Source organism: Microtus oregoni, unplaced genomic scaffold (assembly GCF_018167655.1).
Source record: "Microtus oregoni isolate MIOR12 unplaced genomic scaffold, Mior012 000074F_000, whole genome shotgun sequence".
Classification (NCBI taxonomy): Eukaryota; Metazoa; Chordata; class Mammalia; order Rodentia; family Cricetidae; genus Microtus; species Microtus oregoni.
In genome coordinates, this window is record NW_024543987.1 from 1,123,041 (window position 1) to 1,145,764 (window position 22,724).

Sequence of the window (22,724 nt, forward strand, 5' to 3'; positions counted from 1 at the left end):
ATGTATATGTATTTCTGATATTGATTAAGGTATTGTGATTGTGTAGTTCATTTAAAAATGTAATGTATAATTAAGAAATATAGGTTAATAGATAATGATAAATAATAGTCAAGCTTGTAGTCATGTTAGTTAGGTTTTCTAGATATAGAGATATATTTCAGTTAGATAGGCATTCTTCATATCTTTCAAAGACTACAGAATATGGCATTTAATGTTTTAATAACTTAGGGCTTTTCATGACAATGAGACACTCTGCTCCTGGCAGCACCAATCTACTTCAAGAGGAAGATGGGCTTCAAAGAGGCTCCTTATGAAGTTTGATAGCCATTTGGGCAAGAAACTGCTCTTGCCTGGACTGTTGCATAAACTGGACACAGAGAACCTGCAGAGAGAGGACTGCTGAACTTGCCTAAAGGTGAGATGATCCTTTGGGGTTCCTGTTTTATAAAAGAATTTGAGTGACATTCTGCAGGACACAGAAGAAAGTGACTGAACTGTCTTTGAAATTTCCTGCTTCATGGAAATGTCTCTGGATACTATGGGCCTGTAGGCTGAAGATGGATGCCCCTACAGTACAAAAGAACTTTGGGGGACTGTCTAGACAGCGAGATGTCTGTCATTTGTAGAGTTTTGGAAGTTGCTTACTTCTTGTTTTCTTAGGTAATAATATATCCTTCTGGAGTCTTTGATGGAGTTGAAGAATAGATAGATAGTTATAGTTTTCCTTAGTTATGATAAAAGATAAAATAGATATAAGTATTGTGACTGTAATTCTTGCTTGATAACGGTTTTTTTATATGTAATTTTACTATGTTAAAATGAAAGCCTTTCTTTTTTGTTTAAACAGAAAAAGGGGAAATGGTGTAGGAGGGTCTTCTTTCTATGTGTTGCTTTCATTGGTCAAATAAAGAAACTGCCTTGGCCTTTTGATAGGGCAGATCTTAGGCGGGGAAGACAGGACTGGATGCTGGGAGGAAGAAGGCAGTGACGCAGACAACATGATTCTCCAGCCTGAGATGGATGTAGGCTAGAATCTTCCCAGTAAGCCACAACCCTGTGGTGATACACAGATTACTAGATATGGGTTAAAGCAAGGTGTTAGCCAAGAAGAAGCTAGATATAATGAGCCAGGCAGTGTTTAAATGAATACCATTTCTGTGTTTATTTCGGGGGTTAAACTAGCCAGGCAGCAGGAAGCAGCCCGCCGCTCTGCCTCACTACAAATAACCCCACATCAGACAGAGGTCTAATCTCGAAAATATACAAAGAACTCAAGAAATTGGACACCAAAAGATCACATAATCCAATAAAAAAAATGGAGTACAGGCCTAAACAGAACTCTCAACAGAGGAATCTAAAATGGCTGAAAGACACTTAAGGAAATGTTCAACATCCTTAGTCATCAGAGAAATGCAAATCAAAACAACTCTGAGATTCCATCTTACACCTGTAAGAATGGCCAAGATTGGGCTGGAGAAATGGCTCAGCAGTTAAGAGCATTGCCTGCTCTTCCGAAGGACTTGGGTTCAATTCCCAGCAACCACATGGTGGCTCACAACAATCTGTAATGAGGTCTGGTGCCCTCTTCTGGTCTGCAGGCATACATGGAGAGAGAATATTGTATACATAATAAATAAATAAATATATAAAAAATTAAAAATAAAAGAATGGCGAAGATCAAAAACACTGATGACAACTTATGCTGGAGAGGTTATGGGGTAAAGGGAACACTTCTCCATTGCTGGTGGAATGCAAGCTGGTACAACCCCTTTGGATGTCAGTGTGGCGATTTCTCAGAAAATTAGGAAACAACCTTCCTCAAGACCCAGTAATACCACTTTTGAGTATATATCCAAAGGATGCTCAATCATGCCACAAGGACGTGTGTGCTCAACTATGTTCATAGCAGCTTTGTTTGTCATAGCCAGAACCTGGAAACAACCTAAATGCCCCTTTATTGAAAAATGGATAAGAAAAATGTGGTACATTTACACAACGGAGTACTACACGGCAGAAAAAAATAAGGACAGCTTGAATTTTGCAGGAAAATGGATGGAGCTAGAAAACATTTCTTTGAGTGAGGTAACCCAGACACAGAAAGACAATTATCACATGTACTCACTCATAGGTGGTTTTTAAACATAAAGCAAAGAAAGCCAGCCTACAAACCACAATCCCAGAGAACTTAGACAATAATGCGGACACTAAGAGAGACTTACATAGATATAATCTACATGGGAAGTAGAAAGTATAAAAAGACAAGATCTCCTGAGTAAATTGGGAGCATGGGGACCTTGGGGGAGGGTTGAAGGGGGGAGGGGAGAGGTAGGGAGAGGAGCAGAGAAAAATGGAGATCTCAATAAATATCAATTAAAAAAAAAGAAAGAAATCTGAGCAAGCCATGGAGAGCAAGTCAGTAAGCAGCATTCCTTCATGGACTCTGCCTCAGTTTTTGACTCAACATCCCTCCATGGCATCTCTCAATGATGGACTGTGATCAGAAAGTGTTAAGCCAAATAAACTCTTTCCTCTCCAAGTTGATTTGGTCATACTGTTTATCACAATACTAGAAAACAAACTAAAACATTGTACAAGCATGAGGACTTGAGTTTAATCTCCCAGTACCCAAAGGAAAAGCTGAGCATTGCTGCATGCATTATAATCTCAGAGTTGGGGAGGCAGAGACAGGTAGATCTCTGGGGCTCAGTATAGCCCTAAATGGTGAGTTCTAGATTGCTAAGAGAACCCATCACAAAGCAAACAAACTCAAACTTGCATGTCCTTGTGCTCCGCATCCTTTTGCAAACACACCTATCTGTTTACTGACAAGCATGCACACACATTAAGCACCCCAATATTCCGGCCAAAAAGTCTCTAATATGGCTGAGGGTATAACAGTTCAGTGGTAGAATGTGTGCTTAACATATATGATGTCTTGAGGTCAATTCCTAGCCCAGTAACAGAACAAAATGAAACAACCATGTAGTTGGAAGTCTATTGTTTTTCTGTCAGCTTAGCAGCCGCACCTGAATCTACTGATATTTTAACTAATTACGATCAGGTGTGCCTAGCTTTCCCCCTGCTGCTCAGACTGCAGCCTGGGGGAATTTCAGGTCTGCTGGCACTGGCTCAACCTTGGCTACCAAATGTATGTTTTTAACTATCTATCGTTATATTTACCAATGAAAACTTGGAAGTCAGATGTTGTGGTGAAAACCTGCTGTATCAGAGAAGCAAAGGAGCAACCAGCTGATCTTTCTTTTTGGCTGGAGATCCCGCAAGAGAAGCATCTCTTCACTTGTCCTAAACCAAAAAGATCTAAGTCTCTCCCCATTCCTTCCTATGTGTCTCTCCGTATTCCTGGTTCCTCCATTCTCTCCATGGCTAATTCCTGTCAACTAGTCGCTGGTTCAGTTCCCTGATCCAAAGTAAATTTTATTTACACAGTCTTGGAGTTTCACAGTGTGATTAAATATTCCACAACAGAAGTCACACGTACCTTTGCTGTATCTGAAACGGAATTCCAGTAACCACCACTGAGTGAGAATTTTCCACTACCTATTCGTGCCAATATTTCCTCTGGAGTATCATCAGGACCATTTGCAAATGGAGTGTAACTAGATTATAATAAAGTTAAAATGTCAATACATATTATAGTTAGTAATGTTTTCATTTACCTATAGTTTCTAAAAGTATTCCGAATAGTTCAGTTAATGTAATATTTTATTAGAGTCTATCAAAGTAAATAAAAGACAGTAAAATGAAACTCCATAGGAAAATAATAGGTTATATTAATTAGACTTTGTGATAGTTTGAATGAAAATGGCTTCACAGGCTCATAGGGTGTTGCACTATTGGGAGGTCAGTCACTGGGGGCAGGCTTTGAGGTCTCAGAAGCTCAAGAGGCCTAGCGTGTCTCATTCTCTTCCTGCAGTCAATGGATGCAGAACTCTCACTTGGGAAGCAGAGGCAAGCAGAGCTCTGTAAGTTCGAGGCAAGCCTGGTCTATAAGAGCTAGTTCCAGAACAGCCAGGACTGTTTCACAGTGAAATCCTGTCTCGAAAAACCAAAAGAAAGAAAGAAAAAAAAAAGATGTAGAACTCCCAGGTACTTCTCCAGCACCAAGTCTGCCTGCATGCCTTCATGTTTCCCACCATGACGATAAGGGAATAAATCTAAGATAGACCCAATTAAATGTTTCACATTATAAGAGTTGCCATGGTCACTGTGTCTCTTTACAGCAATAAAACCCTATGACAGACTTAATACATAATATTATATGTATTTTAAGTTATGACACAGTCTAGTATAATATAAAACTGTATTTTTATTACATAATCAGAATAAAAGTATAGAAAATTAATTTAAGATTGTAAGACATTAAAAACACAACTATAGCCAGGTATGGGGATAACCCTTTAATCCCAGCACTGGAGAGAAAAAAGCAAGCAGATCTCTCTGAGTCTGAGGCCAGTCTGATATACATAATGAGTCCTAGGCCAGCCAGGACAATACAGTGAGATCCTGTCTCCAAAACAAAAAAACAACAACAGGGAACTCTAAAAAAAGATAAACCTATAAATATAATTATAGAGCTATAATTATATACATAATTATAATACTATATATTAGTATGAGAAACATGGAAAGATATTACAATATAGGAACTTAAAAAGCCTACATAATCTAAATAAAATATTGATAAATAAATGCTTATGGTACACACTTACCCAGTAAGCATTGTATAAAGGAGGACACCAAGACTCCATATATCACAGGCAGCATCATAACCTTGTCGTTTCAAAACCTAGAAAAAGTAAAAGATGATTATTACCACACTAATATCTTTTTTAAAGTAATATTTATACCTTTTTTTTTTTTTGGTTTTTCGAGACAGGGTTTCTCTGTGGCTTTGAAGCCTGTCCTGGAACTAGCTCTGTAGACCAGGCTGGTCTCGAACTCACAGAGATCCGCCTGCCTCTGCCTCCCGAGTGCTGGGATTAAAGGTGTGCGCCACCATTGCCCGGCTTATATCTTTTTTAAAAAATTTATTTATTTATTATGTATAAAGTATTCTCAGTATTCTTTCTGCATGTATGGCTGCCGACCAGAAGAGGGCATCAGATCTCATTACAGATGGTTGTGAGCTGCCATGTGGTTGCTGGGAATTGAACTCAGGACCTTTGGAAGAGCAGGCAATGCTCTTAACTGCTGAGCCATTTCTCCAGCCCCAATATTTATATCTTTCTGTGTATCCCACCACACAGGTGTATGTGCACCACAAAGGCCAAGAGAGGGGTCTGATCTCATGGAAGTGGAGTTACAAGTGACTGTTAGTTACTGATCCTTTGCAAGAGCAGCAAGTGCTCTTAATTGGAGTCATCTTTCCAGCTTTTCTAATGTTTTTATACATATATTTGGATATTAAACAGAATTGTATTTCCCAAAACAATACAATAAGTACTTCAATAAAATATGATTAACAAATAAAACGTGTGGTAATCAAATAAAATGTGTGGTAATCAAATATTAGAATATTCTTATATACACTTATGTACATTATGTTAAATTATTCATATATACATTTATGAATTTAACATTGGTATTTTTGTTTACATTTATATGTATTGCTGTTAAATTATTCATATATGCATTTATGAATTTAACATTGGTATTTTTATTTACATTTATTATGTATTGCTGCGGGTACAAAGAAGGATACAGAACAAATCAAAGGTAAATTTTCTTTACATATTTCTTAAGACATAATCTCACTATGTAGTTCTTCCTGGAATTCACTATGTAGACCAGGCTGGCTTAGAACTCAAAGAGATCCACCTGTCTCTCTCTCTGCCTTAGTGCTGTAACTAGATAGAGGTGTCTGTGCTGCCATACTTGAGATATTTTTCTTAATTTCTATTTTGAATGGGGCTATAGAAATGACTATAGTCTACTTTTTGAGCTAGAATTTCACTCTATAGCTCAGTCTAGCCTCAAATTTCCTATATAGTCATGGCAGGTTGTGTACTCTTGATCCTATACTCAGCTTTCCTAGTACTAGGATCACAGTCATGCTTCTCACGCCTGGCAAATAACAATATTTTAAGAACACATGCAACCTCATATAGATGATACAGTTGCTAAAACTACTAATTCATGATTATTTGATTCACTAAAACATTTAATCATCTTCATTGATTATTATCAGACATGAACTATGATAAATTTTGAAAAAGATCAATTTCTTTAAAAAGTAGAATCTAGCAGGGGTAATCAACATATATAAATAGTTAACAATTCAACTTAAGTATTATAACAAAATCATGTTAATAAAGACTCTGATATTGAGATGAAAACATGGTTTATTTATTTTTGTGGAGCTGGGAATCAAATCTAGAGCTTCCTATAGGTTAGGAAAGCCCTCCATCAAATTTGAGTTCCAATTAATTCTAGCTAGTTTGTACTGAACCTTCAAGTAAGATGTCAGTAGGCAAAGAGGGGAGGCAGAAAACAGTCAAAAGAAGAAGCAAAGGGCAAAGCTGTACGTTTGTGTGGTTCATATTTGTAATCTCAGAACTTGTGAGGCTGAGGTAGATCAACTGCAAGTTCAAGGCCAGGCTGGGTACAGAATTGAGACCCAGTCTCAGAACAAAACAAGAGGACAAAATAGTGTTAATGATAGGCAAAGGAGTAAAAAGTGGCTAGAACTTCAGGAAGAGGATACTAGAGAAACAAAGAGCTTTTGTAATATCCTACTAAAGGAATTTAAATTTTTCTCCTATAGGCAATCTGATATCATTGAAGCATTAAACAGGAAAACAAAGGGCTGGTAATTTATTTCAATGATCAGTTCTGTAATTCTTCAATTAAACAATAATTACCATCCTATATTAAAGATATAAAATGAGTTCTTAAATATACCCACATATAGAAAGCACATTCCTCACAATTACCTCTGGTGCAACAAAATTTGCGGTATAACAAGGAGTCATAAGAAGACCGTTTTCTGCTCTCAACTGTTTTGCAAAGCCAAAATCACAAATTCGAATAGATTCTGGATTACCAGATTCATCCACATAAAGAATGTTGCTAGGTTTCAAGTCTCTGTGAACCACCTAGTTGAAATACAAATTAGAGATTTATGTTAACACAATACATTTACTCACTGAAATTTCTTTATTCTCATACTGTCAAAAACTGTACCTAACAAGCTGATGAGTGCATTATCCTAACACTATAAAATGCTCATCGGCTAGGAGTTGCACCTAATTGGTGAGCTTCAGGCCAGTGAGGGAACCTGACCCAAAGGAGACAGATGGTATTCCTGAGGATGACAGCAATGTTGTCCTCCATAATCTATATGCATGTGCATATGCACCAAAAACACACAAAAATACTTAAGAAAATCTTTGATCTATACCTTAAGTTTATTTTATCAATTAAAAAATGTTAAAAAATAAGCAAAATTTTCTCCCTATGATATTCTCTCCTCCTCTTTATTTCCCATTTCTCCCTTCTTCCAGACTTCATTCTTTAAAAAATATTAGTATTTTTCTTTTCTTTTTTATCATCTACTAAAATTTGTATGCAGGAGAAAACAACGAGATCACTTACTTAGCTGAGAACTTGGCTTTACTCGTTTATGTGGATTCAAACCACCATTCTCGTTTTCTGCTTATAATTTTAAGAGGGCCTGGTTTCCAAGGATACACAGTGCTATGTTTTACAGGTCCAAAGATCTTATTAACTTTTTCTTGAAAAGCATTAACAAATTAATATAAGTATGCTAAGATTTCAACGTACTTCAGGCTCAATACAAAAGGTTTGTGTAAAGGAAAAGCAGGATAATAAAGCTCATTACAGTTTTCTATTACTTTTATATTTTCAATTTTATCTTGAATAAAAAAGAATGTGTATATGAATATATGTGTGCATAAATTATGCTCAAAAGACTTACCCCTTGTGCATGAAGATACTCAACAGTTTTGGTTATAGTAAACAGGACAGCACTGGCCTCTCGCTCTGAGAAAAACTTCTGTCTAAGAATTTTATCCAGCAATTCACCTCCTTTCATAAGTTCTGTTACTAGATACACATATTTTCCATCATCATACACCTATAAAGTTTAAAATAGAAACAAAAATTATTTGAAGCTCTATGCATGTCTCTAAATTACTCTTAAACATACTAAAGATGAGTGACTATATTAAAAGAAATAAAAAATGCATATTGAAGAAAAATTTGTGAAAAACCTGCTGTGGGAGAATGCTTCTGTACACTGTAAAGATTTGTCACTCATATTGGTTTAATAAAACTCTGATTGGCCAGTAGCCAGCAGGAAGTATAGGCAGGGCTACCAGACAAGGAGAATTCTGGGAAGAGGAAAGGCAGAGACACAGAGAAAGCAAGATGAGAATGCTTTATTGAGAAAAGGTACCAAGCCACGTGGCTAAACAAAGACAAGAATTATGGGTAAATTTAAGTTATAAATGCTAGCTAGTAATAAGCCTGAGCAATAGGTTTATAATTAATATAAGCCTCTGTGTTTATTTGGGACTGAATGGCTGTGGGACTGGGTGGGGCAAAAACTTCTGTCTACAAAACCAATACAGTTCTGGAGATTATGTTAAAGAGTCATTTACAGTGAATAGTTTCACATTTAATATGACTTAGTTAACATTTTTTTTTGGTTTCTTAAGACAAGGTTTCTCTGTAGCTTTGGAGCCTGTCCTGGAACTAGCTTTTGTAGACCAGGCTGGCCTTGAACTCACAGAGATCTGCCTGCCTCTACCTCCACCTGGCTTAGTCAACATTCGTTATGTAAGACAAATTATTCTGAGAAAATAAGAGTTTTGCCAACATCTAGAGAGATAGCCTTTGAGTCTATGTGTGCACTAGCAGCAAGAGAGAGCTGACTAATTACTTGGGAAGTGGATACTTTTGTCAATATTCAGCTATAATAAAAGCCACAGGAGAAAGAGTTATCTGGATATCCCAAGTAAAGAATACCTCATTTGTCCTGGTGGTGGTAATGGGCATGAAAGGCTTCCTGGGAGGAAGCAGCTTGTAGCAAAGTCTTAGTTGTGGCAGTCAACTAGGTAAATAAAGGAAATGATATTCCTACTTCAGGATCTACACATTCAAAGAGCACTAGTAGAAAATGAGGCATGCATGCTCTAAAACGTCTACATCCCAAATAAAGCATGGCCAGAACATAGGGTGTGTAAACAAATATTAAAAACTGCTAAAGAGGGGGCTGGAGAGATGGCTCAGAGGTTAAGAGCACTGCCTGCTCTACGAAAGGTCCTGAGTTCAATTCCCAGCAACCACATGGTGGCTCACAACCATCTGTAATGGGGTCTGGTGCCCTCTTCTAGCCTGCAGACATACACACGGACAGAATATTGTATACATAATAAATAAATAAATAAATATTAAAAAAAACTGCTAAAGAGTGCTGGGCAGTAGTAACGCACACCTTTAATCCTAGCACTCAGGAGGCAGAGACAGGTGATCTCTGTGAGTTTGAGGCTAGCCTGGTCTACAAAAGCTAGTTCCAGGACAGGCTCCAAAGCCACAGAGAAACCCTGTCATGAAAAACGCAAAGAAAAAAAAAACTGCTACAGAGGAAGGCAGGTGGGAGGACAGTTTAAAGAGCCTTCAAGGCTGGGAGGTGGTGGTGCACGCCTTTAATCCCAGCACTTGGGAGGCAGAGACAGGCCAATCTCTGAGTTTGAGGCCAGCCTGGTCTACAAGAGCTAGTTCCTGTCTCAAAAAACCAAAAAAAAAGGAGTCTTCAAAAAGACTAATCAATCTTGAATATTGAGAGTTACATGCTCGAATTCACATGCTATAAGCACTAATGTTAAAGTACATTATTTATTCATTTTGGGTTTTTTTTTGAGACAGGATTTCTCTGTGTAACAGTCCTAGCTGTCCTAGAACTAACTCTTATAGACCAGGCTGGCCTTGAACTCACAGAGATACTGCCTGCCTCTGCCTCCCAAGTGCTGGGATCAAAGGCGTGCACCACCACTGCCCAGCAATTTTTTTTTAAAGCAAAAGCAGAAAATTAATTACATATTTTAAAAGTTTTATTATTAATTTTTTTTTTTTTTTTGGTTTTTCGAGACAGGGTTTCTCTGTGGCTTTGGAGCCTGTCCTGGAACTAGCTCTTGTAAACCAGGCTGGTCTTGAACTCACAGAGATCCGCCTGCCTCTGCCTCCGGTGGTGGCGCACGCCTTTATTATTAATTTTTAAGATTTATTTTTAAGTATGTGTATATTTGCACATGAATGTGACTGTTAGTGCCTAAGTAAGCCAGAATCATCAGATTTCCTGAAGCTGGAATCACGGGTGGTTGGTTGTAAGCCACCTGATGTGGGTGCTGGGAATTGGACTTAGGTCCTGTGGGAATGCAACAAGTGCTCTTAACTGCTGTCTCTCTAGCAATCAGTATTTTTTTCAAATCTACTTTTTATATTTTATTTTTTACGTTAATATAAAAGGTAATGGGTTTCATTAATGAATTTTCATAAATACAGTTTTGTTTTAAACCAGTCCTCTTCCTCCAGTATGTTCCCTTCCAATCCCCTGCCCCTCTTCCCCTACAAGTCTCCTCTTATGATTTCATGTCCCCTTTTCAAATCTCCCTTAAGATATCTTTATCTAACCTCTTATGGTCACCTTTCTAGTTTCATGACCTATATATACCCCCACTTGTATACACACACACACACACACACACACACACACACACACACACACACACACACACACACACACTCTGGGATCCTCATATGAGAACTATGCAGTATTTGTCATTCAAAGTCTCGGAGACTTTGCTTAAGATAATAATTTCCTCTTTCATCCACTCAAATTTACTTTCTAAGCTGACCACTCTGAAGTAAGCTTTGTCTACCACATAGTATTTGAAAAATATCCCAAATATGAGTTTGACAACTGCTTCAAGTGATCTTTGTTAAAGAATCTACTTACATCCTTTAGAGTGATGATGTTTGGATGCTGTCCATAGCGAAGAAGAATTTCAATCTCTTCTGTTGGGTCTCTCTTGCTTTTATCAATTATCTAAAAGGCAGACATTTTAAATGAAATTTTATGAGCATCAACCTTCAATGTTTATAGTTATAGACCTTAGGTATCATCACATGTAAACACTGTACATATAAGCCATTTACCAGTCAGTAGTAATTAACTACTTAGCCAGATTGTTTCATTAGAAAACTAGTCTTTATATAGATGGCCAATAAGGCTAACCATTTGACACATTCCTACTAGGTCACTACAAGGCAAGTTTGTAGTAAATTTGGGACTTACTGAAAACTCAAAAGTATCAAGAAAAATTATCAAAAATAAAGTTACCATATCACTTTTTTCTACCCTTGAATTTATTTCTCAAACATTTGAGAATTGAACTTCTAATCTCCTACCAATACAGATAATTTACAGATGCATGAGTCTGCAATCCCGTCATTAGCATCTGCTTACTGAATGGAATTTGCTTTTTTTTTCCAAGATAAGGTTTCTCAGTATAGCCCTGTCTGTCCAGGACCTACCTTGAATTCGTAGATCCACCTGTCTCTGCCTCCTGAGTGCTGGGATTAAAAGTATGTTAATAATAAAGCTCTTTAAAATATTAACATAGCCTTTTAACTCTTTTATGTCAGTTGCTTAATTTTTTTCTGAATGTTTTAGTATGTTCAAGTACTATGCACACACATTTTAAAAGAATATGTGAATAGGTGTTTGCCTACATATGTATATCTATCTGTGTACCACATATATGTCTGGTGACCACTGAGGCCAGAAAGGGTGTTGGAGTCTCTAGAATTGGAGTTACAGATGATTGTGAACTCCCATGTGGGTTCTAGGACTCAAACCTAGGTCTGCTGGAAGAGCAGCAAGTGCTATCTTTCTTATAAAAAATGATTTTATTTCATGTATGTCTACCACGTATGTGTACGAGCCCTCGGAGATCAGAAGTGGGTGTTGGATCTCCTGGAACTGGAATTATACACTACAGTGAACTACTTATGTGGGTACTGGGAAACAAACCCAGGTCCAATGCAAGGGAAGTCTGGCCTCTTAACTCCTAAACTATCTCTCCAGCCCTAAGTGCTATATTTATTTTTAATTTATTTATTTATTAAGGATTTCTGCCTCCTCCCCGCTACCGCCTCCCATTTCCCTCCCCCTCCCCCGATCAAGTCCCCCTCCCTCATCAGCTCGAAGGCAATCAGGGTTCCCTGACCTGTGGGAAGCCCAAGGGCCGCCCACCTCTATCCAGGTCTAGTAAGTTGGGCATCCAAACTGCCTAGGCTCCCCCAAAGCCAGTACGTGCAGTAGAATCAAAAACCCACTGCCATTGTTCTTGAGTTCTCAGCAGTCCTCATTGTCTGCTATGTTTAGCGAGTCCGGTTTTATCCCATGCTTTTTCAGACCCAGGCCAGCTGGCCTTGGTGAGTTCCCGATAGAACATCCCCATTGTCTCAGTGTGTGGGTGCACCCCTCTCGGTCCTGAGTTCCTTGCTCGTGCTCCCTCTCCTTCTGCTCCTGATTTGGACCTTGAGATTTCTGTCCGGTGCTCCAATGTGGGTCTCTGTCTCTGTCTCATTTACAATCTGGGCTTTGTTTTATGAGTCAGGGTCTCATGGACGCTAGACTGGCCTCAAACTCACTATTCAGCGAGGGTGACATCCCCCTGATTTTTCTTGCCTCTGCTCCCAAATACTGAAATGACAGGAACTTGGCTCAATTTTGGCTTTCAATTCATTCAAAGAGTAGTCTGAAACAAATTTTGTGGTCTTTATGTTCAATTTTCATCAGTTTTTATATGTTTTTAAGACAGATTCTTATTTTGTAGTCCTGATCAGCCTCAAAGTAACCCTGTAGCTCAGGCTGGCCTCACAGTGCCGGCAATCGTTCTAAAATAGGCCCTCAGGACATGTTTGATGTGTTTATGGAGGTAAGACACATTCCTAAACTGCCTATCAAGTATACCATTCCCTTTTTCTCTTGAATGTTAGCAATCTGAAATTTCCATTCACTTTAGACTTCAATAAGAACAGTATACAGCAGAATAGCATGTGAAATGCATTTCTAAGTTTCCTCATTGTATTTGATAGAAAGTTTCATGGGCATTCATGCCTCTTTAAAGTAATCATATCCAGTTTTACATAGTAATAATAATTTGTTACTCTTTCCCTAACTAAACAGGAACTCTTCATACTTATTAACTACTGTGAAACTTTAGGAATTACTTTAAGTGGAAAAGGATCGATGACTATCATAAAAGGCAGAATTTGAATATGCTTGTTCATTCATAGCTAAAGGTTTAAAATTCAAACTTTATCACAAAACTAGATGCTCAGATTTTGGCCTGGATACTTTTGTCTTAAAATATCATATGAAATTAAAATTACTAATGATGAGAAATGATAATGGTTCTTATTCTTTTATTTTTTTTTTTTTTTAAAGATTTATTTATTTATTATGTATACAACATTCCTGCAATGTATGTTTGTATGCTAGAAGAGGGCACCAGATCTCATTATAGATGGTTGTGAGCCACCATGTGGTTGCTGGGAACTGAACTCAGGACCTCTGGAAGAGCAATCAGTGCTCTTAACCTCTGAGCCATCTCTCCAGCCCCGGTTCTTATTCTTTTAATGGTTCAAAGATTCATTTTAGATATAAAGAAAGGTATGAGTATTTTCACCAGACATAATACAAAATTTGCACATAGTTTTCAGTAATTCCCTGATACTCTGATCATAAAGTAGGAGCTATTCCTAGTATAGGAGCCCTATTAAAAATCATGAGGTAGAAACTGGTGCTTCTCTAATCTGACTACAGAGCTATCTCCATCTTGTTGATTTCAGCAGAATGGGATTCCATGATTCCAGGTTAAGATCTCTGAAGATCACACAGCCAGGCAGTGCAGTGGTGGTGCGAGCCTTTAATCCCAGCACTCCGAAAGCAGAGAGAGGCAGATCTCTGTGAGTTCAAGGCCAACCTGACTACAGAGTGAGTTCCAGGACGAGCTCCAAAGCTACAGAGAAATCCTGTCTCAAAAAACAAAAACAATAAATCAAAAAAACAAAAACAAACAACAAAAAAACCCAATTTTTGTGTGGGTGGTGGTACACACCTTTAATCCCAGGACTCAGGAGGCAGAGGTGGGCGGATCTCTGTGAGTTCGAGGCCAGCCTGGTCTACAAAGCGAGTTCCAGAACAGCCAAAGATACAAAGAAAAACCCTGTTGTGAACAACCTAAAAATAAATAAATAAATAAAAATAAAATAAAAATCTTTGAAGATCACTAACCCTAAAATTTAAATTTATCTTCAATTTATTTTATTACAAAAGAGAAGAATGTATTTTATTTTAGGGAGGGTCTTTTCATACTGGCTAGGTTAACTTCTAACTCATGATTCTCCTGCCTCAGTCGCCTGGGTGGTTAGATTATAGTCAGGTGCACGCACCTGGGTTGAAGAGTGTAATTTTTAACTCACACTGACACGTATGATTAAGAATTCTAAGAGCTGCATTTTAAATCTAAAAATATTTACCTTCACTGCAAACTCCATGTTTGTGGCTTTATGTATACACCTCTTACAAACGGAGTATGAGCCAACACCAATATCTTCTTTCACTTCATATCCATCAGTAAATTGAATACTGTTCCTGTGTAATTGCTACAAACAAAATCAAAGGTTGATAAGAGAGCTCCGTAATGTCTTTAATGCATTTTTATAATCAAGGAATATTTTACTAAGCATGTATTGCTGATATTATTACTAATACAAATATTAATAAAAATGTTATTTATAGTATGTGAAATAGACCCTTTGAAGGTACTTATATTAATAAGAGAAATTAATATGTAGAACATAAAAACAGAAATAATTGATAGTTCATCTATACTCTTATCTTCGATTTTAGCCTCTTTTGTTTTTGGAGACTATCATACAATATATTTTGATCATAGTCTTTCCTCTCCCCAAACTTCTGCCAGACCCCATATCATTTCATGTTCTTTCTCTGTCTTAAAACATAAGCCAAAGAACACAATACAAAAAATCAGGAACACACACCTCCACCCTTCCATGGAATCTGATTTGTGTTGGACAACTACTCTGGAGCATAAAGCCTGTCCTAGAGTGTAGTTGACATACTCAGTTTTACTCTATTGAAAAATACAAACTTTCCTTTTTCCAGCAGGTATGAGTTGCAAATAGGTTCTTGGCTAGGGGTGGAGCTTTCTGTCTACTTCTTTCTCTATGATTTTGTAGGGCTTGAGCTTGTGCTTATGTGTGTGTGTGTATAATTTATGCATGTGTATCTGTATGTTACATGTTTCGGGGGCGCTAGAGGCCAGAAGAAGGTATTGGATTCCTTGTTGCTGCAGATACATTGTTGTGAATTTCCTAATGTGGACAATGGGACTTAAACTTAAGTCCTCTGGAAGAATGGGAAGTTGTTTTCATATTTCTAGCCCCTGGGCTCTTTCCCTCCTCAAACAACTATATGCATTTAGAGTATCTTTAAAAATGGATGGAAGTTTGAGACCTCTGTTACATAAGAAAGCTCACAAACACTTCAGAGTAGGGCTGAGGGTGTGACTCAGAGATAAGATAGACTGTCTATCATTGCTTGAGGATTTGAGATAAGACAGACTGTCATTGCTTGAGGATTTGGGTTAAATTCCCAGCCCAACACCAAACCCCACCACAGGCAATATAAAACAAAAACAATTTAAAACAGCAACTTATTCACTGAGCAAATTCAACAAATTCAAACATTGATGATATCCTAAAAACAATTTAATTTTTCCTAAAAAAATATTATTTTTTCAAAAGGCTAATTAAAACCTATAATTTAAAAGATGAATTAAAAATTTTCAAAGTATTTTTAGTTTTCAAAACAGTAACCACAATTATGATGTATATTATCTCAATATGTACACAATGAATAATGATCACACAGGATAAACTAAAATTATCTTCCTACAATACTATGACAAAAAGAAGGGAATCTCATAGTTTATATTCCTTTCACAATATTTACCAGTTTAGTTTTCTGTTGCTAACACTCATTCCCACACACATGCATTTAGAAACTAGGTTCTGAAGTCTTTTACCTACTTGTTTGCCCCAAATCTGATAATCAATCATATAAAGGAGTAAGGGTACTATGCTAGATAATTTTTTGTTAACTTGACACAAACTAGAGTTATCAGAATAGACAAAACTTCAACTGAGAAAATGCCTCCATTAGATTGGTCTGTGGGTATGTTTGGGGGAGATTTTCTTGATTAATGCTTGATGTGGGAGGGCACAGCCCATTTTGGGCAATGCCATTCCTGAGTGGGTAGTCCTGAGTTGTATAAGAAAGCAGACTGTGCAAGCCAGAAAGCTGTGTCCTTCCTTGGATTCTGCTTCAGTCTTGCCTCAGGGTTCCTGCCTTGAGTTTATTTACTGCTTGTATTTATTTAAGTTTTACTGGCATCCAGCATAGCACATTTGCACATAAACTGTCTATAGTTGTATTTTTTGATAGTTTTATAATGTTTTTACTTGATGTTACTAAGCAGCCAAGACTGGCCCGGATTTAACTCTGCAGCCCCTATCAACTGAAACTGATCCTCGTGCTGTAGCCTCCTGAATGTTAGGATTACCCAAATACAAGTGGCACCATGGCTGCTTTTTTGCAACAATGGCAGTGCTGTAAGAGTAACTGTAAGGATAGTTGACAAAACCTCAGATGTTTGTTTTCTTACTTTTTATAATGTGTGTTAAGCAGGCATCATGGGTTTATAGACCTCAGTCTATTATAGCTGACCTGACAGAGGCAAGGGATGAAATATACTAGGCCTAATAAATATTTTGAAATATAGAAGAGGGGGCAACAAAATAGTGATGTTTATCTTAGTTCTCTTAGAATTTCACTTTCAAATCACATATAGGTTCATGCATCCTTTGCAATGATATATAAAAGAAATTTCTCTGATATAAATGATTTAAAATATGTTAAGGGGTTCATTAAAGTCAGCACATAATATCTAATCTTATTATTCACATACTAAAAGATATCGTAACATATCAAATTCTGAGTTATTGAGACACCACTTACCTGAACAATTGAATGCACACCAACTGTCTGCATGGCTTGGCTTTCATCATCTGAGGTAATAGCAACAAAACTAAACCCCCGAAAAAGCTGATGTGCATTAGCACTAGGCGGAATGCCAGGCGAATCTAAAAAGAATGAGGAATTACTAAGAAGAATCTTTGGAAAATAATTTTATATTTCAAGATAGGATCTCTCTGTAGCTTTGGAGCCTGTACTGGAACTTATGCTGTAGACCAGGCTGGCCTTGAACTCACAGAGAGCTACCTGTCTCTGCCTTCCAAGTACTGGGATTAAAGACATGTGCCACCCCTGTTCAGCCTGAGTCTTTGGAAAAATATTTAAGGGACAAACAGTTGACGTTTTGAGCTTTCTCTCTTACGCTAGAGTTGTTAGTTACCGGTATGTGTACATATACACACACACCTAGGTACCTCTTGCTGTCTAGAATACCTCAGTGAGGCAGTGTATTAGATCTGTCCCGATTACCTATTGCAACCATCAGCCTACTAATCTGTTGGGGAATATTATTTTAAGGTATGTTACTTTTGTTTATGCAGCATTTGTTTAACCCTGTGAAGCTGTGATACTTTGCCTGTGTAAAACACTTGATGGGCTAATAAAGAGCTGAACAGCTAATAGCAAGGCAGGAAAAAGGACATGTAGGGCTGGCAGGCAGAGAGGATAAACAGGAGAAATCTGTGAGGAAAGAGACGGAGCAAGAGGAGGAGAGGAGGATGCAAGGGGCCAGCAACCCAGCCAGCCACAGAGTAAGAAGGAAGATAGACAGAAGTAAGAAAAGGAAAAATTCCAGGGGCAAAAGGTAGACAGGTTAATTTAAGTTAAGAAAAACTGCTAGAGGGCTGGAGACATGGCTCAGCGGTTAAGAGCATTGCCTGCTCTTCCAAAGGTCCTGAGTTCAATTCCCAGCAACCACATGCTGGCTCACAACCATCTGTAATGGGGTCTGGTGCCCTCTTCTGGCCTTCAGGCATACACGCACAAAGGATATTGTATACATAATAAATGAATAAATATTGAAAAAAAAAAGAAAAACTGCTAGTTCCTTGGGCAGCTGAGGAGAGGGAGCCTGAAATGGCCCTATCCTATAGTCATACTGATGAATATCTTGCATATCACCATAGAACCTTCATCTGGCGATGGATGGAGATAGAGACAGAGACCCACACTGGAGCACTGGACTGAGCTCCCAAGGTCCAATTGAGCAGAAGGAGGGAGAACATGAGCAAGGAAGTCAGGACCGCGAGGGGAGACCCACCCACTGAGACAGTGGGGCTGATCTATTAGGAGCTCACCAAGGCCAGCTGGACTGGGACTGATGGAGCATGTGATCAAACTGGACTCTCTAGGAGGGCTGACTGAGAAGCCAAGGACAATGGCACAGGGTTTTGATCCTACTGCATGTACTGGCTTTGTGGGAGGCCTAGCCTGTTTGGATGCTCACCTTCCTAGACTTGGATGGAGGGGGGAGGACCTGGACTTCCCACAGGGCAGGGAATCCTGACTGTTCTTTGGACTGGAGAGGGAGGGGGAGAAGAGTGGGGGGAGTGGGGAGAGGAGTGGGGAGAGGGGAAAAATGGGAGGTGGGGAGGAGGCGGAAATTTTTTCAATAAAAAAAGAAAAACTGCTAGAAATAAGTCAAGCAAAGACTGGGCATTCATAACTAAGAATAAGCCTCTATGTGCGATTTATTTGGGAGTTGGGTGGCAGGTCCCTCAAAAGAGCAAAAACAAACAACACTAATCTACTCTCAGAGCCTAGAAAAGAGTTAATGTTGTTTGAAGAGCATAATAAATCAATGAATTATTGGGCTAATGGTATTTGAAATTAAAGTCATCCCATTCATTTTATTAAAACAAGGGAAATTTTCTTGATCTGTGCTGTCCAATATTGTAAGTAACCACATACAGTTACAGAGTTTTTGAAATGTGTCTACTTATGATTAAAAAACTAAATTATAATTAAATCTATCAGCAACACATGACTTATCATACTAGACATCACAGTCCTACATCATGATCTACCAATGGCTCCACATTTTTATTGGCTGGGGTGGGGGGAAATGCAAGGTTGATATACAGCAAATCAAGGAGATTCAAGGAAAAGATTTTCTGATTGAACCAGAAACAAATACCCACTGCCTTATATTTGAGTTCTCATGTTTTCTCTTTACCTTTGGGAGTTTTTGCAGTAAACTCAGGATCAAAGTAAAATGTATCTTCAGGCCTGCCAGTTGCAGGCTTAAAAGGTGGGTGAATTTCTCTTCTATACAGTTTCTGTTGGAAACAAGGAAGATTTAGACACGGGTTGGCTTTTTTTTTTTCAAGACAGGGTTTCTCTCTGTGTAGTCCTGGTTGTCCTTGAACTAGCTCTGCAGAACAGGCTGGCCTGAACTCACAGGAGATCCGTCTGCCTCTGCCTCCCAAGTGCTGGGATTAAAGGTGTGTGCCACCCCCTCATGGGTTAATTTTTAAAAATAGTTCAAATTTTTCTTTTTTTATTTAAAGTAGTTGAGAACCTATAACCTTGGAAATGCTCCCATGAAAAGTCCCTCGAGTGTGTCTTCAGCCTGTACTTACATTCCAGTCTATTGTTGAGAAAAATGAATGTCTTTTAATTTCTTCAACTCCATCTGGTCCAGCACCTATCAGAAATTGACTGCTTAGTAGTTTTAGTTTGAGGACAAACATGCACAATCATTCACACTTTTTGCTTTGACTACTTATGAATATATAATAACCCCATTACAAAAAATAAATATCCACCTTCCCCTGAAAAAACCCACACAAACTCATGAAGGAAACTAAGTAATTCAATGTCATTACCTAATCTGTTTGCAGGATTCCGTTTGAAAAGCATTCGTAAAAGACTCTGGGCTTCAGGACTCAGAAACTGTGGCATCCCAAGTTTGGCTCTAAATATAAACCCATGTAACAACATTTAACTTTTGGAGGCATTTCATCTTCAAACATTAAACTTTTTATTTTGAAATATGTATAGATTCATACTAAGTTATGAGAAGTAACAGTGATTTCTGTATCATTCTGCAATTCCTACAATGGCAATATCTTATAGAATTATAATGCAATATACAACTGGGGTACTGACTCTGAGATAATCTACTATCATTCAGATGGCTCCAGCTTTATTTGCACTTAAGTGTTTGTGTAGTTTTAGTTTTACACAATGCTCTCATGTGCATGAATAATTTCCTACATGGATGTACTAGTTATCTATTTACCTTCTGAACGATACCTAAATTGTGTTCAGTTTGGATGATTATAAATAAAGCTGCTACAAATATACACATACAGGTTTTTGAATAACATAATTAAGAAAAATCAATACTACTAGAATAAGGTCATCTGAGCTTTAGCTATGGCTATTACTCTTCTGCCTGTTAGCAAATGCCTGTTGCATCCTACATCAATGGTTTTCAAACCATAGCCCTAGAATCCTTTTCCAAATGGACTTTAGAAAAGCTAATACTACAAAGAAAATATGTGCTTAATATGCTACTTTCCTATGTTTCAATTTCTTTTTTTTTTTTTTTTTTGGTTTTTCGAGACAGGGTTTCTCTGTGGTTTTGGAGCCTGTCCTGGAACTAGCTCTTGTAGACCAGGCTGGTCTCGAACTCACAGAGATCCGCCTGCCTCTGCCTCCCAAGTGCTGGGATTAAAGGCGTGCGCCACCACCGCCCGGCTGTTTCAATTTCTTTAACAGTCCTCTAGTGAAGGAAAACTGATGGGGAAGGAATTTATGAAACATTGGAGATCTGAAAACCACAAGGCTGGATGATTTTATGGTCTGTTTCAACAACAGTATAGAATTGTTTTCTTTCCCCCTACCCTAAAGAAACCAAAGATCCTGTAAGTATGACAATAAAAAACAGAGCTGGAGAAAACAGCCAGCACAGTAATTCCTGGCTACAAAGCTAAAAATAGTACCCCCTTTCAGTGTATGGAAGATTAATATAGATAATGTAGATAACCACAGTACATTAAGTGACAAATCCCAACCTGGGAATGGTGGTGTACACCTGTAGTCAAAGCAATAGGCATACTAAGGCAGGAGGATCATCAGTCTGGTTATAGAGTGTAATCCACTCTTACAAAACCAAACCTAAACCCACAAACCAACCAATTAACCAAAAGACAGAAAGGATTTGCAAAGAATGCTAAGAGAATAGTAGTGTATAACCAATTTATTACAGGACATGGTGAAGGACCTTTTAATAATGTTTTTTAATTAAAATGTTTTGATTTTATTTATTTATTATGTATACAATGTTCTACCTGCATGTACGCCTGCATGCTATAAGAGGGCACCAGATCTCATTAGTGATGGTTGTGAGCCACCATGTGGTTGTGGGAATTGAACTCAGGACCTCTGAAAGAGCAGCCAGTGCTCTTAATCTCTGAGCCATCTCTCTAAGCCCTTAATTTTAAAAAATTTTATGTGTGAATGTTTTGCCTGCATGTGTGTCTGCACCATGTGCATGTAGTGCCCAAGGAGGGCAGAAGAGGGCATTGGATCCCCTGAACTAGAGTTACAAATGCTTGTGCACTGCCATGTGAATATTAGGGATCAGATATGGGTCCTCTGCAAAAACTAGTGCGACTAGTCAGATGAGCCATTTCTCTAGTCCCCCTTCAAATGAATTTAAAGGTTGAATTTAGTTTGAAGTTACTAGGTTAGTGTTACCCAAAATGTTACTAAATAATATTATCCTCCTAGATAGTTGGTGACAATAGAGTTCTATGATCCAGTGAGTTTGTGGATTGTGATTTATTACATCCTTCATGTTAAAGACATAAAATATATTACATATAAAAGGCTAAGAAATGTAGAGTAAATAAATCATTATTTTCTAAATATTTATCTCCCAGGATCCCCTTTTGAGAAGGTAACTATTTGTTATAGTATTAGGCCTCTTTTGAGAAAAACTGGAAAAGTGCTGTTGTATTTCAGTAACTAGGGTGTAGCAGAAATCTTGGAACAGTGGTCTAGCATGGCCAGACTTATTTTCAAGATAACTCCAAGGGTAGCAGAGAACAATCTAGAATGGAAAGAGATGGTAGGCATTATACTTGGAGTGTGGCCCAACATTGTGGGAGAGACTGTCTCATTGCTTGAACACTGTGAGCAATGCATTACAGAAGAAGGGCTAGAACAATGAAATAGTTCTAAGATAAAATCAGAATACCTGGATATGAAAGAAGGAAGAAGACATATTTCTTTTCTTTTCTTTTTCTTCTTTTAAAATACCTGGAGGGACAGCCGTGGGTGCTGGGAACCGAACTCTTATATTTTTGGTTGAGCCTAGCCTTTAACGGCTGAGCCATCCCTCCAGGCCAAGAAGACATATTTCTGAGTTGGAAATTAGGAGACATGGAAATGTTTATTAGGGGTATAAGGATAGGAGACTAACATCAAACAGGGATTTAGTTTAAAGATGTGAAGTCATGCTTACTATAAAATCATTTGCGTGAGTCAGTGTGAGTACAGGTCTGGTGCCAGGTATACTGACATAAGAATACTTTGAAGGTAA

The 22,724-nt window shown here is 38.0% G+C and overlaps 1 protein-coding gene across 7 annotated transcripts in view; it reads right to left on the reverse strand.

Annotated features, from left to right (window-relative positions):
* The window catches only part of LOC121441175 (ribosomal protein S6 kinase alpha-3), a 120,596-nt gene that overhangs the window by 14,923 nt on the left and 82,949 nt on the right, over nt 1-22,724 (reverse strand). For all 7 annotated transcript variants that reach the window (XM_041642298.1, XM_041642300.1, XM_041642297.1 and 4 more), the window contains 10 exons: nt 19,999-20,087; nt 19,753-19,817; nt 19,347-19,449; nt 17,156-17,280; nt 14,593-14,718; nt 11,000-11,089; nt 7,958-8,116; nt 6,954-7,115; nt 4,731-4,807; nt 3,500-3,617 (listed from right to left, as the gene is read on the reverse strand). In XM_041642298.1, the coding sequence (XP_041498232.1) occupies nt 3,500-3,617; nt 4,731-4,807; nt 6,954-7,115; nt 7,958-8,116; nt 11,000-11,089; nt 14,593-14,718; nt 17,156-17,280; nt 19,347-19,449; nt 19,753-19,817; nt 19,999-20,087 (1,114 nt within the window). The remainder of the gene's footprint in view (nt 1-3,499; nt 3,618-4,730; nt 4,808-6,953; nt 7,116-7,957; nt 8,117-10,999; nt 11,090-14,592; nt 14,719-17,155; nt 17,281-19,346; nt 19,450-19,752; nt 19,818-19,998; nt 20,088-22,724) is intronic.